The sequence below is a fragment of the Saccopteryx leptura genome, chromosome 6 (assembly GCF_036850995.1).
Source record: "Saccopteryx leptura isolate mSacLep1 chromosome 6, mSacLep1_pri_phased_curated, whole genome shotgun sequence".
NCBI lineage: Eukaryota > Metazoa > Chordata > Mammalia > Chiroptera > Emballonuridae > Saccopteryx > Saccopteryx leptura.
Window position 1 is genome coordinate 39,081,370 of NC_089508.1, and position 17,448 is coordinate 39,098,817.

The 17,448-nt window shown below is 42.6% G+C and overlaps 1 protein-coding gene across 2 annotated transcripts in view; it reads right to left on the reverse strand.

The window, feature by feature from the left end:
- Positions 1-17,448, reverse strand: part of PRKCH (protein kinase C eta) — a 294,275-nt gene that overhangs the window by 154,560 nt on the left and 122,267 nt on the right. For both annotated transcript variants that reach the window (XM_066388442.1, XM_066388441.1), the window contains exons 4-9: positions 16,816-16,850; positions 13,102-13,190; positions 11,481-11,610; positions 9,615-9,742; positions 6,555-6,698; positions 6,212-6,385 (exon numbers count right to left, since the gene is read on the reverse strand). In XM_066388442.1, the coding sequence (XP_066244539.1) occupies positions 6,212-6,385; positions 6,555-6,698; positions 9,615-9,742; positions 11,481-11,610; positions 13,102-13,190; positions 16,816-16,850 (700 nt within the window). The remainder of the gene's footprint in view (positions 1-6,211; positions 6,386-6,554; positions 6,699-9,614; positions 9,743-11,480; positions 11,611-13,101; positions 13,191-16,815; positions 16,851-17,448) is intronic.

Genomic DNA, 17,448 nt, shown 5'->3' on the forward strand with positions numbered 1-17,448 from the left:
TCGTTTACAGGCATAATTTTCTTCCAGTCTTTTTTTTTGGAGGAGGGGTGTTTTGGGCAGTTCACTGATATGGATACAGGCCAGGAATCACCACAAATTCTGCTATTTGCTGGGCTCTGACCTCCCAGTTCCACCATGTACTATACTGAATTCTGAACAAGTGACTCAACTCCTCAGTACCTCACTTGCTCGCTCCGCAGAGTGAAGACAATAACTGTACCTGTCTCATCAGGCTGCTGTAAAAACTGCATGCTGCCAATAATGTTAAGTGCTTATAACAGGGGCTGACACAATTATTTAACTGCTTAATATCCCATGAAGTCCTACTGACTGAAAATCTTCGAGTACTGTATTATTTACGTAAACTTCTATTGCTGAATGCTGAAGTTTCCCCCCCCAGTATTTTCCTGTTAGAAATAATGCACTGAAAATTAAAACTCTTTATGCATAACACTTACTTTATATTCCTTATGTTGTTTTCTGAAGTTAGATTATCGGAAATAAAATCAACAGATCTAAGAGTATAAACATTTTTATGAGTTGATTCAGATGATCAAATTACTTACAAACTGTTAGGATTTACAGTGCTATTGTAAACTTACGAGGATGCCAATTAATGTTACACTTGCAAGTGACATGTAAAACCCAGGGGCAATCACTTATGGGCTTACAATCTTATGTAGTGAACTCAATAAACAATATATACAATTTGCTTATTTGTTGTTTTTCCCAAGAACAAAAGGAGCTCTAAAATTTCTACTTTGGGGGTGTTTATTATACTTTCCAACTTGAGGGGTCTGTGCTGGCCACTGGGGAAGCCCCAGGACATTCTTGTTTGGTGTGGGAAGGGGTGGTCGCCGCCCCAGTGAGCCTCCTCACTTTTGAACAGTGCTGCGTGTGTACAGAGGCTCTCCCCATACTCCCCTTTGGTTCTCACAGCAACCCTGCTTTCATTTGAACCACAAGGGCTTTAAGGTTCAAAGGGACTTGAAGGTAGGCTCAGGCCATTCAGACAGAGGAAAACAAAGTAGGTAGAACTCAGGTCCTCCATTGCCAAGGGCAATGCTGCTTTCCCGCCCGTGGCTGGAGGGCAGCCAGGGCAGAAAGGAGGTGCTTAAGCAGATGTTGAATCAACTACCTACATGTGATATGAGACAACATGTGACCACTGGGCCTGAGCCTACAGCCAGGGCTCCAGAGTCAATAGCCAGGGCTCCAGAGTCAGCCTGCCCCAGAGCTGAACTTGTCTCCACCACTCACAGACTAAGGCAGTGAGTTTCAACCATTTTTGAGCTGTGGCACATTTTTTACATTTACAAAATCCTGGGGCACACCACCTACCAAAATGACATAAAATGACACTCTAACACAGTACATATTATACATATAGTTAATAATATAGTTTCTAAATGTATTTATACTCACACCTGACCATGTCTCATGGCTCACTGGTTGAAAAACACTGGCTAAGGGACCCTCAGCCAGTTACTCTCTCCCTTCCTCTGGGCTTTAGAGGCGCTCACTCCACAGGTTCCACAGTGGCTTCACAATGAAGTGATACTTCGCAGAGTGCTGGGGAGTGACTCTAACACCACACTTCTAAATTCTTCTGGGAAGACTGTTACAGCTCAGCATTATACACTGGTTAGCATCTCGTGATAGAAGCCACGGCCAGCCAAACTGAGTAGCTAAAAAGTATATCCCAAGAACACCATATCACTGATTCAAAAAAAGAAATGCGCCCCCATGTTTATGGCAGCATTGTTCACAATAGCGAAGGTCTGGAAACAGCCCAAGTGTCTGTCAGTGGATGAGTGGATTAAAAAGCTGTGGTACATAAATACAATGGAATACTATGGGGCCATGAAAAAGAAGAAAAATTAACTTTTGCAACAACATGGATGGGCCTGGAAACTATATATTATGTTAGGTGAAATAAGCCAGGCAGAAAAAGAAAAATATCATATGACTTCACTCATTTGAGGAATCCAAGGAACAATGTGAACTGAGGAACGGAGTTAAACCTGAAGGGAAGGGGGGAGGGAGCTTTAGGGAGGGGGACAAGGGAGAAGTTGAGAGAATTACGGGGGAGGGGGATGCTATGCATTCGGGGAGACACTAGAATCTATGTAAGCACAATAAACAAACAAACAAATACATAATTAAAAAATAAAATAAAAAGTAATCATCTACCTGCTGTGTTTCTCATAGTAACAAACATGCTCTGTTCTTTATTGTTTGTTTTTCAACAGCAAACGTGGATAGTCCCTGAGGATTTCTGACAGATGGGGAGAGGCACAGCAAGCAAATGCCATGCGTATTATGGAGTCGGATACCTTGAGAACATGAGAGAAGTCATAAACTACCACAAAATGAAAACTGTATCTCTGTCTCAGCATGAGAAAAACTCCCTTGATTCTTTTAAGATGGTTTCTGCCACTTTATCATCTAGACTTAGGGCAGTGGAAAATTCTCTTTATCCTTTGCTTTGGGGACATCTACTACAAAAGACAAATTCTAAACCTTAATGTCAGTTTCTCTGGTGGAGAAATAAAAATCACCTTGCAGTAACGACTGCCATCTTGTGGCCAGGCATGAAACCGCCACTAGGAAAAAGATTGCCAATGCTAACGCAGGCTTAACCTGATGAGCACTGGAAATCTCAGGTGGCTACTAATATTTTGGTATATTGTGTAATTTATACTGTCCTGGAAAATTCTGCATTGTCTACACTACTTTCATTGGGCACCTAGCCTATTCCAAGTTAATTTCTTGTTCTACTTTACCATAACGAAATCTAATTGTTGGTGACCCCAGTAACTGTTCCTGTGGACTCACAGGGACGCCCTGGAGCTGGGTATGAGACACTTCTTTATCTATTCACTGCAGTAACTTGAAACAACAGCTGCTATGTGACCAGACTAAGGTCACTAACTGCCGGTCCACTGTCTGACTCCAAGTCATCAACAGATTAAGATCATCTAACCTAATGTCACCGGAAACCATCCATTCCTCGGCGCAGGCCCCCGGGAAGAGGCCCTGAGCCACAGCTGCCCTGTCGTGTGAGTCATGGTGTGAGCAGAAGGCTCGAGCTGGAAACACGGTGTTCTTCACAAGGGGTTTCAGGCCGGAGCTGTCACGCCCTGCGTCTCCGAGAACACAGCCGGATGAGGGCGGTTTTAAGCAGGCATAGTGCAGAGCACAGGAACTAGGATTTTGGGGACACACTAGGTAGCAGTGAGGGACTGCAGAACTGGAACCCCACAGGAACCACGGACCACAGACATGGGAACAGAGAACGAGGGGCCAGGTGACGGGGTCAGCATGGAATCCAGGGCTGTCTGGAGGAGCCACAGACCATGAGGTGAGGACGGCGTGGCCTCAAGGAGGCCAGACCGTGAGGAGGAAGGAAGCGGCGCAGGGGGAACGTGGCCTAAGAAGCTACTGGCTAATGCCCCAGCTCCTTCAGCTGCACTTGGACAGCATGGGAGTACACGGTGTGTACCCCCTTAGTACATCCCCTCCGGCTCCAGCTTCCAGGCTTCCCCGCCCCACCCCTTCTCCAGGCTGCTCATGTGTCCCTTACAACAAGAACTTCAATAGCTGTGAACGGTCAGTCTCACTCACAGTCAGAGAAATGCAAATTAGAACTCTGAAGAAACCACTGTTTAAATCTCTCCCATCATCAAAATGAAGGACAGCAGGCGGTGAGGGGAGTGGGCAATCGGTCTTCTCATGGTTTGGGCGAGCAACTTTAGAAATTCAACACGCAAGTGGTAAGAGCCTGGGCTCTGTCGTCAGACTGTCTGGTACCAAAACCTCGGCTACTCGGAAGCTAGATTTCTTTGGGCCTCAGTTTCCTCATATGTAAAATGGGAGAAATGCTAATAGAACTTACTTCATAGGATTACTGTAAGCGTTAAATGGGATAATACACACAAAGAATTTAGAACAATACCTAGCATATAGGTAGTAAAATGTTAGCTGTCTCTAATCACTATGGGGGGGAAGGCCAACTGGACTCAGTCGAAATTTTAAGTACATATACTCTGACCAAACAATACAACTTCTCATAGTGTATTATATAGAAACAATACCACAATATGTAAAGATAAAAGCATAAGGGGACTCCATGCAACACTGATTGAAATAAAAAACCGGGTACAAGCTAAACATAGCAACAGGAAACAAGTTAAATAAATTGTGTCATGTTCTCAAAATGGAATACAATGCAGACATTAAAAAAAGGCAGCTACATATATACAAATATGAAACAATCTCTAAGATATATTATTACGTTTTCATCAAAATAGGTATAAAACGGTGGGCAATATATACCACCATTTGTGTGTTTTTTAAAAAATAATTATGAATGCATATATACTGCTCACAAAAATTAGGGGATTATTTCAAAAATGAATATGAAATGATAAAAAAAAGCATTTGATTTTCTTTTTATTAAACAAGAACATCAGAAAAGCAAACAAGTCAAAGACAGTCATTTATGCAAATGAGATGCAAAACCAACTTTTATTTCACTGGTGAAAATGCACTATACAAAAGGCTGAAAGTACTGGAGTATCTGCACGTTCCCTGATCCCTTAATTTTTGTGAGCAGTATGCGGGTATGCTTTCACGTGCAAAAAAATTCTTCGAAAGGCTACACATAAAATCTGTAATAATTGCTTCTTTCAGAGAAAGGATATGGACACTAGAGGATGCTTATATTACCTATTGCAAAAAATTAGCTTTACAGTTGAAAAATGCAATCTCATGTGTCATATCTCTGCTTAAATTTTGTCCATTTGCTCTTAGAACTAGGATGCATGCTACTTAACACAGCCCAAGGCCCCTCATGGCCTGGCCCTAGCCACCTCTGCCGCTTCCGTTCTAACCAGGCCCCTCTCAACCTCCGCACTTCATGCCCACTGCCTACCTTCACCCCTTGTGATCTCGCTCACCGCGACTCCTGTACATTTGCTGTTACTCTGTGGCATATCCGCCTTCATTCTCTTTTTGCCTAACTCATTCTAACTCACCCTTCTGGTTCCCTGAAATCGCACCGCACCCTCCCTGGACCAGGTGGGATGTCCCTATCTAACTCCCACCACACTTCTACTGCCCTGATGGCAGCACACACAAGGGACATGTCCCAAATTCACTCTACCAAATGCCTTTGACTACAAGAAGGTTCTGAAACACCTTGGCAGACCCTTTTGGTAGCTTCTCAGGAGCCATCTTTCTTATTCATTGACACAGTAAGCCAAGTGCTAACTGGGCAGCACAGTGCCCTGGCCCAGGGGATGAGTCAAGGTTGGTGTGAGTCCCTCATGGTAAATCAGATTATCCTGGCTAGATATTTGCTCTTCCAGCCTCCCTTGCAGCTAAGGATGAGTAGGTGACTCAAGTCGACTCTCCCCGATAAAAGGAGAGTGGCCCATGCAGCCGTATGCTCTGTCCCCATACTTCCTCCTCCGGATGCTGCCACATGAGATGTGATGTTTAGCACTGTGGCACTTGGGACCCCAAAAGGAAGAGATGTGCAATGTCACTGAGCAACTAAGCCAACCCTATCACTGCCCCCACCAGACTCTTCCAGAATAAAGTTTGCATTAAAGAACTAAACTCATCCTTTCTGTTTATTGTGCAAACCACTATTGGCTAGGTATTTTGCTAACTGCACCCCAAAGCACTCCTAACTGCACACCATTAGAGGGTAGACAGACTCACATCCCAGGATCAGTCCACAGAATGAAGGCAAAGGTCCCTGATTAAGGCCAGGAGCAATGACTTGGGACATAACAGATCAAGGTGCCCTCTCTCGACCTACCCTGGTCTGAGCTCTTGTCAAGCTTTTAGGAACGCAGCCAAGGTCAAAGTCACCAAGATAAGCAGCCCATGACATTTACTTTATTCTTAGACATCTGTAACTTTCACTCTGCTCAAGAAGACAACTATAAAGACCTTTACCATCTCGGGACACACTCCTCAAAGTGATCCTTCATGACAGCATGCAAGAAAGTGTTTGGTTGACTGGTTTCAACTTTCTCCTACAGGTAATCGAGTCAGTGGGTACCTTCATATGGCCCTATGCTGGGAGCTCATGCCCCCGAAGTTACTGATATTCTGCTTTTTGAAATCTCCAACATCTTACTGTCTCAACTCTTTAGAAAAGGAGGCCACGGAGGCAGTGAATGCAAGTCATACTCACAGGGGTCTGAAAGCAGCAGAACAACTGAGTGAGAAAGGGGTGGTTGCGGGCCAAGGACAGGATTCTCTTCTCTGTCATTGTGCACTCCACATCGTCATCCTGCAGGATCACGTCTTTCTTCAGCACCTTCACAGCATAGAGGTCTCCCGTTTCTTTGATTCTTGCAAGCATCACCTACGGCAAAGCGGTAGGAGGGAGCATGAGCATGAGAATTCACAGTGCTTAGGGTGTGGGCATGCACAGGGCAGAAAGGGAAATGTGAGTGTATATACATACACACACACCCAAACAACACACACAGAACCTGCTTCCTTTACCCCAGAGAGCGAAAGCCAAGACTCACCTTCCCAAAGCTCCCCTTCCCCAACACTCGGATGAACTCAAAGTTGTTGATACCAAATCGGCTGGAAGAATTAACCCCAACCCCATTTCCTTCTTTGGTGCTCTCCTTTCCCTGTCGTCTTAGAGTTGATCTGGAAACAAGCTTCTGTAAGGAAGAGAAGGAATGCACAGAGTCAGAACTCACAGTGTGAGCATGAAGCACTTACGGGTGGAGAAGACCTGACTTGCAACCTCAACACTCAATATAACACATGGGGTAACATCAATTCAGCTTGACATGTAATTCGATTTTGCCATTCCAAACTACTTCCACATCAGCTTCTCATCTGTGCTTACTGTATTTGGGAAAGAATCATTTAAAAATATAACTAAGCCACAGAGTTTCAGTTTATGCTCAAGTGGGCGTGTACAGAAACAAAAAACGCCTTAGTCAGGTTCCAAGAGCGCCACCTAGTGTCCACTTCCTACAAAAGAGATGTTTTCAATATTTGCTCAGAGGATCCAAAAATCAAGGACTTCATACTAGGACTTGAATGAATGAAACAACATTATTTATATAATATTTTAAATTACATGAGAGAAATAAAAGTTAATTAAAAACTTGCACAATGAACAAAAGTATGAGGGATAAAATATAAAATACCTATAATGTCACCAGTCCCCTTCAAAAACAAAAATACATATAAAAACAATTACACACATAGCCACACATCTATCCTCACACTTTATTTTCTTAAATATAATAAAATAGTTTTGTGAACACATTTTTATTTAACACTTTGCCATGTTTATTTTCCATATCTTTAAATATACTCCAAGAATATGAATTTAAGGGCTATTCAATATTCCATTTCATGGATATATCACAATTTATTCACTAATTCTCTTGCTCTTAGAAATATAGTTTATCTCCCATTTTTCACTAGTATAAATAATGCCATAGTAAATGTACTTGCATTCAAACCTTCAGAGCAGGGTGATTAAGAGTCTAGGCTTACAAGTAGGCTGTCTGGGTTCAGATCACAGCTCTACAACCTAAGCCAGTGACCTTGGTGACATTATCTATCCATCCTCTCTGTGCCTCAGTTTCTTCTTCTAACAAAGATGTTATAGCACCTGCTACAGAGTTATTGTGAGGTGTAAATGAATAAATGCATATAAAGCACTTAGTTGGTGCCTGGCACATTCAGTAAACATGAGCTGTGTTGTCATCATTATCATCCTTATCTTTGTGATTGTCTCAATTTCCTCAGATTTATTTTCTGGAAATGGGATTCTTTAAGGCCAAGGGTTAACTCTGAAGACTTTGGATACATAATCAACGTGTCCTCTAGAAACACTGACATCAGCACAATGAGTGTTCCGGTCCCCCACACTGAACCGGATGTACAGCCTCCTCAGTGGGTTCTCCAGCCCCATGCCTGGAACCAGCCCCGTCACAGTGAGGGCGCTCCCTAAAAGCAAGGTGACTTGCAGATGTCCACCTTGGGACACTTATAGTACAAGTTACCACTAAACCACAGATCAAAAGTCTAACGTCCTAGACCTTTTGACCTATTTAGATTTTTTTTAAAAGCGTATCTGGGGTAACTTGTACACAATGTTTGCAATAAACAACGGTGCTACAGCCTGACACTGCAAGAATTTTATCTACTCAACCCAATTAAACAGTGATAGCAGATATAAAATGGATAGCTTAAAAATCTGGTTGTTATAATAGTTTTCCCTCCAGATCTCTGGTCACAAATCTTTCAACGATAGAAAAATTTTACCAGCTTGAATTTCACTTCCTCCACTTCAATACTTCCCCTGGTTGGGTTGGCACTAGCAGACTGGCAGAAAGCTTTAAGCTAGTGTTTCTCCACCTTTTTTTTAACCCATTCTTCTCTTTTGATAGACTTCAGATTTTGTCTCATCTTAATGGCGTACTGTCAAGTCACAGGCAACTGTGGTTTTCCCATTATTAAATATCATAATATGAAAGATACTTGGTGACATATGACAATTGGCACTGCCTAGCCCTAGAGGTTGTGCCAAAGGTCTATCTTATTCCCATGGTATTTCAAAGCCCTGGTTGGGGCTGAAACCTTTCATCTACATTCTTCAGGAACAGCTATCCTGTGCATAAGAAGCCCCCCTCATGGTATTCGCATCTTGTCTGTCTGTCCACAAGACAGACAGACTTTGCTGGACTTTGCCAAGGCCTTCCTGAAATATCAAGAAATACACTGTTTCCCAAGTATCCATCAGGAAAAAGGAAATGGTTAGCTGGCATGTTCTGGATAACCAGAACCTGACAGCAACTGAACTGTTTTCCTAAGGACCCAGACACATGTAACAGTTAAGTCTAGTATCCTCCTGAACCAGCCACCAAGCTCCACCTTTCAGAAATCACAGCTGTAGCACCGCTCCTTCGCAGCTCTCTGTAAACCCGGGCCAGGAAGGCAGCACTAGGTCGTGGCCCTGGAAAGTGGCCGAGGCTCTAAGGGACAACAGCAGGTGGTGGTCACTCAGGCAGGTGGCAAGACAAAACACATCCATGGCAACTGACACAACCCCACCCAGTCCAGGGAGCTGAGAGGAAGGAACTCCTGTCTGTTGCTGAACTTGAGAGATAAATTCAGAATTCATAAACAATAAGTATAGAACTGCTAGATCCCAGGGCTGGGGAGAACCTCAGACCACTTCAAGTTCAAACCCTTAACAGAGGAACAGAGGAGGAAGCTGCACCAGAGAGCAGGACCCCTGGGGGGCGTGGTCAGGGCTGCCCCGCCCCCTCTCTGCAGGAGGAGCCGAGTGCCCGGAGAGGGCGGAGCACCCAGACCCCTGGATCCCCCAGCTTCTGCTTCTTGCTATATCTGCATGCTCATTATTTCTTGTTATCTGACTGTATATATAGACTCTGATTCACAGAACAAAATGCTCTTTAAACATGCCATAAATCTGTTTATTGTGTTCGCTGAGATTAGGAATTTGGCTCATTCACGTGCGCTCATTCGAGCTTATCACATACAAACAACTTTAAATTTACAGTACGTGTGTGGGGGGAGGGGTGTCTCACCGAGGTTGGAGAAATATTTCCGGGTTGGAGACCCATCCCGGCCAGGGTCTTGGCCAGCTCCACTGCGTTCACCCCGCAGTTGGGGGCCACGTTGGCCTGACAGCGGATGTGCACGTTCATCTTACAGACTGCGGGGAAAAGAAGGGAACCTGTGTTCAGAAAGGGGCCAAGGCAATGGGGGGCTGCGAAAGGGAACTCTAATAATCCGCAAGACAGTGACAGCGCCGTTGTACAGGTTGAACAATGCCACCTTCTCGTAAAATGACACTTGCACTCAGAACGACCCCTGACATTTTTACCTATTTCTGTTTTGTGCAGAAGCAGAAAGCATGGTGTCCTGAAGAATAATGAATTTCAAATCCATTTTTCTCCCCAGCGTGACGTGATGAAAGACATTCCCCTAAATCAAGTATAACAGTTACTGCCAATTTAACGGCATGACTCAACAGAGAGATGAAAACGTTCATCAGAGTGACGGATCGGCCGATTGGAGAACAAGGAGTCGTGTCGAATGACTTTATGTTTTCCCTCCTCTCTCTCAATAAAAGGTAGCAGCAGCCCATGGGCCACATGGAGATCGCTGCTCAGACAGGATGGAAATGGTGTTTCTGAAAGAAAAACCTCTGAGCAAAGAAGCTTTCTTTCTGAGTATTGTTGCGGTGGGGAGCCTCCCCAGCCCGGAGCACAGCATCCTGTGGGGCTGCGGTTCTCAGAGCTTGCAGCAGTGGCTCTGACTTCTTCATGGGGGGGGGGGGGGGGGGGGAAGCGAGGGTTTTAAAGGTCACAGTAAATGGCAGTTAGAAGAGGAGAGTGAAGCAAGCTAGACGTGTGTGCACAGAAAACCGACTTGGGACAATGAAGGACCCCAGGTGTAATCCACAGAAAGTTCTGATCCAGTTTCTTCACAAAGGCCTGCTGATGGAATGCTAGCTCCTCTCATGATCAAGCAGTGTCGAAACCAAAGCTATACATGAACTGAGTGTTTTGATTATATGAGAAAAGAATTATTAAATGGTGTTCTAGAAAGAGAAAAGAGTTTGCCCTTTTTAGAGACAAGTGATTGGTCCCTTTTTATTGACAGAAGGAGGCTTGATATGTCCGGGTAGACAAAGAACATTGTTGAGGCGCCCACCCTGCCTCCCCTGGTGACTCAGGCTGTGTCTTAGGTTTCTGGATGAAATTCACATGTATTTCAACAGTGCACCCCACACAGCCAAATTGTTATAGCAACACTCAGTGGGACAGGACTCGAGGCCAAGCCCTCCCCAACTCCCGACAGGCCAGGGAGCAGCCCTTATGCCCAGACCCTTTGCTAGAGGAGAGCTTCAAACCCACTGGGCACAGTGAGGGAGGCGTTAGTGTCCTGCACTCCACCCACCCCCATCCCTTCAGAAGACCAGGGCAGCTTGAGTTACACTTCTACAACTCAGCTCCTGCTTATCTCTGGTGAGGTCATCAGGCCTCCTCTCCTGCCAGTTCTTGCCATCCAAGCTGCTCTTTTGGCCACCTCACTTCTTATTCTCTTCCATTTCTGACCGGGATCCCATTTTCCCCCCTCTTTCAATTATCTTTCAATTACACACAAGGATGAGTCTACACCCAGCACTAAATGCATGACAGCCAGCTAGCTAGAACATCGAATTTAACAACCAACTTAATAGTCTATGGTTAGGAAACCGGTGAATCCGACGTAGCTCTCTTTCCCCTGACAAGGGACACACAAGTGCAGAACTACTAACACGTTCATTTACAAAGTATCTAGAACCATCAGTTCTAGGTCAGATTCTGAACCTATAGAGTGCTCAAAGCTTGTACCACCCTTGTGTTCTCATGAAGAAGTGGGTACCCGGCACCCCGGCAACTCACTTTTACACTGAAGTCCTTGTCGCATTATCCCCCAGAGCAGAGAGCCACAGTGATCGCAGAACGTTGGCACTTTGTAGTTGTGGATGCTGAACTTGTGCGGGATGTTGATTCCGAATCGCTGTTCGGCAATCTGTAAGAAAGAAACAAGGGCAAGAGCCATATCAACATCTTTTGTAAAAACTGTAACAGAAGCCCACCAAACACAGAGTGTTACTATGACATCTGGGCTGGGTATATTATTTTACTGCTCAACCAAGATTAATTACTTGGGCAGACGAAGCATATTTTCCAATGAGAAAGACTAGACAGAAAACTGTGGTGCAGATTAGACTGCTCACCATTTAGAGAGATACACAGAAGTGAAAATTTTCATTTCATCTTTTCTATTCAATTTCTATTCAATTTCTATTTTCAGAGGCTCTTTCTCTCCCTGCCAATGCTCTCACACTCATGTCTATTTCCTAGAACCTTATAATTTAAACAGGTCTATTATGGTCTACATACACTTGCTATCACCACAAGTTCTTCCAGAAATTGTGTCACAAGGTGTGTATGTGCATGAGAAGCTGGCACTCAGAGGGCACGGAACCTACAGAAGAAATTCAGTCCCAAGTGATATTCAAGTAGCTATCTTAGCCCTTCCAGCCTTTATATGGCATTTGCATTCTGACCTCTGCGTGCAAAGGTTTAACCTCACATACAAGTGCTTCCTGGCCTTTTGGCTAAGATCAAGTGTAATCACACTGTTTCCAGCAAATATTTAGACTGAAGCATATACTCTGCAGTCTACATCACAATCTGAAGCTACAGCAACACATCCAGACATGACAAAGAAAGAGGCAATTATTACTCTTCGTGTAATTTTTCTGACCTCTTTCTCATAAAAAAAAGTACATGAAACTCCATGTGTACTCTTCAGCATTCCTGCCTGTGGACAACAAAGAACCACTAAGTTCCTTAGTTAGACATGTCAATGCATCTGTAAATCCATAGCTAACTGTCAGAATAATTCTTCTGCTTTCTACCTCCAGAATTTAGAATGATGCCTACCCCAGCTCAATGTGACGCAAGGGGCAGGAGTGAGGGCCAAGCACTTATGTACAGATAAACATTGTCCCTGAAATGTCTTGAGAGCTTGGAGGACACCAAGAGTCACCTTATTTAGGATGCTCAATTTACAGTTAACAGGATACTCATCACATCATCTCTATCTTGTTTAAGCATCGCAAAGATTTCATGAGGGAAGCATTATTCTATTTTAAGAAAGAGGCTGAGAAAGAAGCTAGCTAGTAGAGGATGATTCTGCATTCAAATCCTGGTCATCTGATACCAAACTTAGGGATATTTTTACCCCAAGGCTCTCTCCAAGTTAAAAATGAATCCCTATAGCTTAAACCCAGATGATCACTAATGGGATCATCTCAAGGATGGGCCATGCTACACAAGTACAGAAATACAAATGCCATAATATAAAAAGGAGAGAAATTCCAATTCTGATCCCACCATTGGCTTCAAGGAGTGTGGGATGGGAAGGGAAGGAGAGAGAGAGAAAAAAGAAAAAGGGAGAGAGAGAAAGGGAGAGATCGCCAGGCACCCAATTAGGAAACTGCTATTCTCTTACCTTTGAATCTACTTTGTTCATATTGTTTTGGCAAGTGCAGGCTGTGACAATGAGGTGATGGCAGCGCTTATGGACGACACAGGTGCACACTAGAAAGTTAAATCCACAATTATGCATTAACCAGAGGCTCCCAGTCTATCCAGTTACACTGGAGTCAACCAGGGCTGCACAACACCAAGGTGCTTGACCCGGGTGTCTGGCCCACATGAAAGCAGTCAGTGTTCCAGTCATCCCTATTATCTTTACCATCATCCCAACTCAAGCCTTTGCTCAATTCTCAAAGAACTCTTATTCAAGTGCTCAGCTGATCCTTCCTGACTTTAACCCTTCCTGTACCCATGTCCAGAGGAATCTTCTCACAGTGTGATTTTGGTCTCCTCACCCCATGAGCTGAACCTTCAATGGAGCCTCACGGTCAATTAATAGAGTTCAAGTCTCCTGCCCAGGTTCTAGGCCCTCCAGAGCCTGCCCCAAGCTTCCCCATCACCTTTCTTCTACGAGAGTTTCTCTGTTCTCATAAAACCTACACTCATTGCTCTTCTGGGAGCAAGGCTTCACCCCCGCTCCAACACTCTCTCTGTCCTTCTCAACTCCATCTCCTAACTAAATCTTAGTTTATAAAATTATAACAAGACACAACTGTAAAAATGTCTCTCCCATGAAAATACACTACCCCTGGCTACCCTTCCAGGCTGAAGCCATCCGTACCTCCTCCCATCCCCTACCCTTAGCCTGCCCTCCTCACTTCAAATTTCCCACATACAGCCTCTAATGCCCTCAGGATTCCCAGCCGGCGTGTGATGCCTTGAACAAAGTAGGCATTTGCTAAATATTTGTGGGCTGACTCAACCCACTGTTTGAATATTTAGAACTTTCTGAATAGCTTTTTCATTTTCATCTAGACAACTGACATTGTGCAGGTAAAGCCCAGTTTGCTATTATAGGATGAACATGTGCAATGAAGCAATATGAAAATATACATCACTTTCAAGATCTTTCAAGACATGTGGAAGTTTTTAGGATTAAATACATAGAGACAGATGACATGTCAGTGAATAGCACTATGCTTTTAAGCAAATAGAGTTTTCATCAGATTAAATTCTCAGAAGAACCACACTGACAGTTCCCAGAGAACTGATATTTTTATATGGGGGGATCTCAAAACCTCCCATATACAGAAAATCTTTGTATTCTGAGGCATATGTTTTTTTTTTCAGTTAGCTTAACTAGAGGTTTATTAATTTTATTGATCTTTTCAATGAACCAGCTTTTGATTTACAGATTTTTCTCTATTGTTTTCCTAATTTCAACTTTACTAATTTCTGCTCTCATTTTATTTCTTTTCTTCTATTCATTTTAAGGCGTTTCTCTCATTTTTTCTAGTCTCCTATGATGAAACTTACATGATTGATTTTTAGATTTTTCTTCTTTTCTAATACATGCATTTAATACTATAATTTTTCCTCTGAGCACTGCTTTCACTTACTCCCAGATGTTTTGGTAAAATGTACAGTTGACCCTTGAACAACATGGGGTCAAGGGCACCAATTCCCTGCTCACTTGAAGATTCATATATAACTTTTAACTCCCCCTACACTTAAGATGTTCCTCAGTATCTGTGGGGGATTAGTTCCAGGAATTCACCTCCACCCTTGGCAAACACCAAAATCCATGGATGCTCAGTTCCCTATAACAAAGGATGTAGATCCATGCATACATTTGGCATGCCACATCTGAGTACACCCAACCATGGATGGAAACAGTACAGGTATTATTTAAAACAATCCACATATAAGTGGACCCACATACCAGTGAGCCCAATGGTTTCAAACCCATTTATACAAGGTTCAACTGTACTTTCACTTTCATTTGATTCAAAATATTTTGTATTTTCTCGTGAGCCTTTTTTTTTTTACCCAGGTGTTATTTAGAATGTATTGTTTAATCTCCAACTATTTGGGGATTTTGTCTTTTATTCATTTGTAGTTTAATCCCATTGTGGTCTGAAAAGACACTTTTTATGATTTCTATTCTTTTAAATTTGCTAAGGTTTGTTCAGAATTAGGTCTATGTAGATAAATGTTCCCGGTGAACTTGAGAAAAATGTGTATTGTGCTGCTTATAGATACAGTCAGTATTCTACCCACATCACTTTGATCAAGTTGTGATACTATTACTGATTTCCTGCCTGTTGGAACTATCACTTACTGAGTTACTGAGTCACCAACTACAACCATGGATTTGTCTACATACCCTTGCATTTTTATCATTTTTTGCTGCACACATGTTGATGTCTGTTAGGTGCATACACACTAAAAACTGCTATGTCTTCTTGAAGAGTTGACCTCTTTATCATTAATAATGCCTCTTCTTATCCCTTATTGTTTCCTTTGTTATTAAGTTTGCTTTGTTTATTCACTTTTGATCAGTTTAGCATGGTATACCTTTCTCGATCCAGGTATTTTGTTCTTATCTCTTAGCAAGATGTGAACAAATCAGTGTCTTTATGTCTCCTGACCAATGTTTTTTCATGCTTTTTTTAACAGCAGGTGACCTGCTGAAAATCAGCTTATCAGGTATCCTGACACCATGTATAAGATGGACCACAGTTGATTGCAGGGCACACCCCTGTGATGGAGAGGTCAAGTCAAAAAGTGACATCAATTCTGATCTGTAAACTATGTTCTCAGCAGCTGGGATTAATTGCATAAGGTCAATTATTGTTGTGTTGATTATATATTCATTTTTTTCCCTAAATTTCAAAACTCAATAGAATTGTTCATACATATTACAGTCAAAATTAGATCCAAGAAGATGTCCTATTTCATTTTAAGGGAAACAATGTTTTAGCTGACCTTCTTCAGAAGAGAAGGTAGGATTTCCTTATATGTAGGCTACCACTCCCAAATATGTAGTGCTATTTTACCAATCACCTGTAAGGTATAGATCAAGAAGGTACCACATATGTCAATGGTGTGAGGATGGACAAGGCAACGAGAGAGGCCCAAATAAAAGACAAACCCAATCCAGCCAGGCTAAATCTCCTGAGTAAGAGGTCTTTCCATTCTTCCCATTTTTATTTCATTCCAATTCTGTCTGAACACCAGTAAATTGGATTGATCTTAAAATTGTGAAAATCAAAATAAACTGAATGTATAATAATGTGCAAGATCATTAACAGATTAACTTTGAATATTTCTCACATTAAAAAAGTTAAATAAAAGGTCAAAAAAGCAACTTAGATAAAAGCTTCTATTTCCAATGAGGTTAAGAGAAGAGATAGCACTGTGCTATTTCTCGCTCCCATTTACAATAGGTTTGTAAAAAAAAGCAACAACAAACCATTATCTTCAAGATTCAAAGGTCCTGCTCACAAAATGGCTTTCATGTTATTGCAGAGATAAAACTTAACAACTCAGCTTGATTAGGTATCCTGGGTTTAGGTATAAAATATATATATACACACACACACACACACACACACACACCCTCATATACACACACACACATACACACACACCCTCTACATTGTCTAAAAAGACAGCCAAAATTTAAATAAAACCATAGAGTTGTAATTCTACTGGGGGGGGGAAGGGTTTCTTGTGACCCACAGAGTTGTCACAGTATTAATGGGATGTATCCTGTTTCCTCTTGGTAGAATCATTTATTAACATAGGAACAAGATTAAACATAGTTTTAAAAATGTTTTCTTACCTTGGCATTGATAACCCTGTTTCCCAAATACTCCCCTGTTCAAGACAATAGAGAAAAAAAAACGATCACCAGTTGAACATTTCAGCAACAATGCTCCTATAATTACAGTACTCAGAAAAAAACAAATTTCATCCTCTGGTCTTTTATGAAAAACACATTTTCACAGAAGACGCAAAGATGACATGCTTTCTGAGACTTTGTTAGTTACTACAAGACCCAGGGGAAACCATCTGATGGGTTAGAAGGCTCTGGAGGATATGAACCGGTATGTATGGACAATTCTCATTCTACCTACCCCTGTGGCAATCCCCCAAGTCCTCAGTGAAAACCAACCCTTACTCGTATGGGTGTCTGAGCCTCAACCTGAAGCATCATTCCACCATCTTACATGGCAGTCTCTCCTCCATCCACGTAAAGATGTGCAGAGTGAGGAGCCACTGAGCCACTTCACCTGCAGGTGTTGTAAAGTACCAAAAACTACAGAATTAATATTAATATTTTAAGAGGCTTGGAGAACATTTTATTAATTTGGGTTAAGGTGTGCAGAGAAACTGTGAGAATAGTCTCTGTACTGTGTGATTGGCATTGTACTGTAAATGCAAAGGGGAGGAAAACATGGATCCCCAGACATTC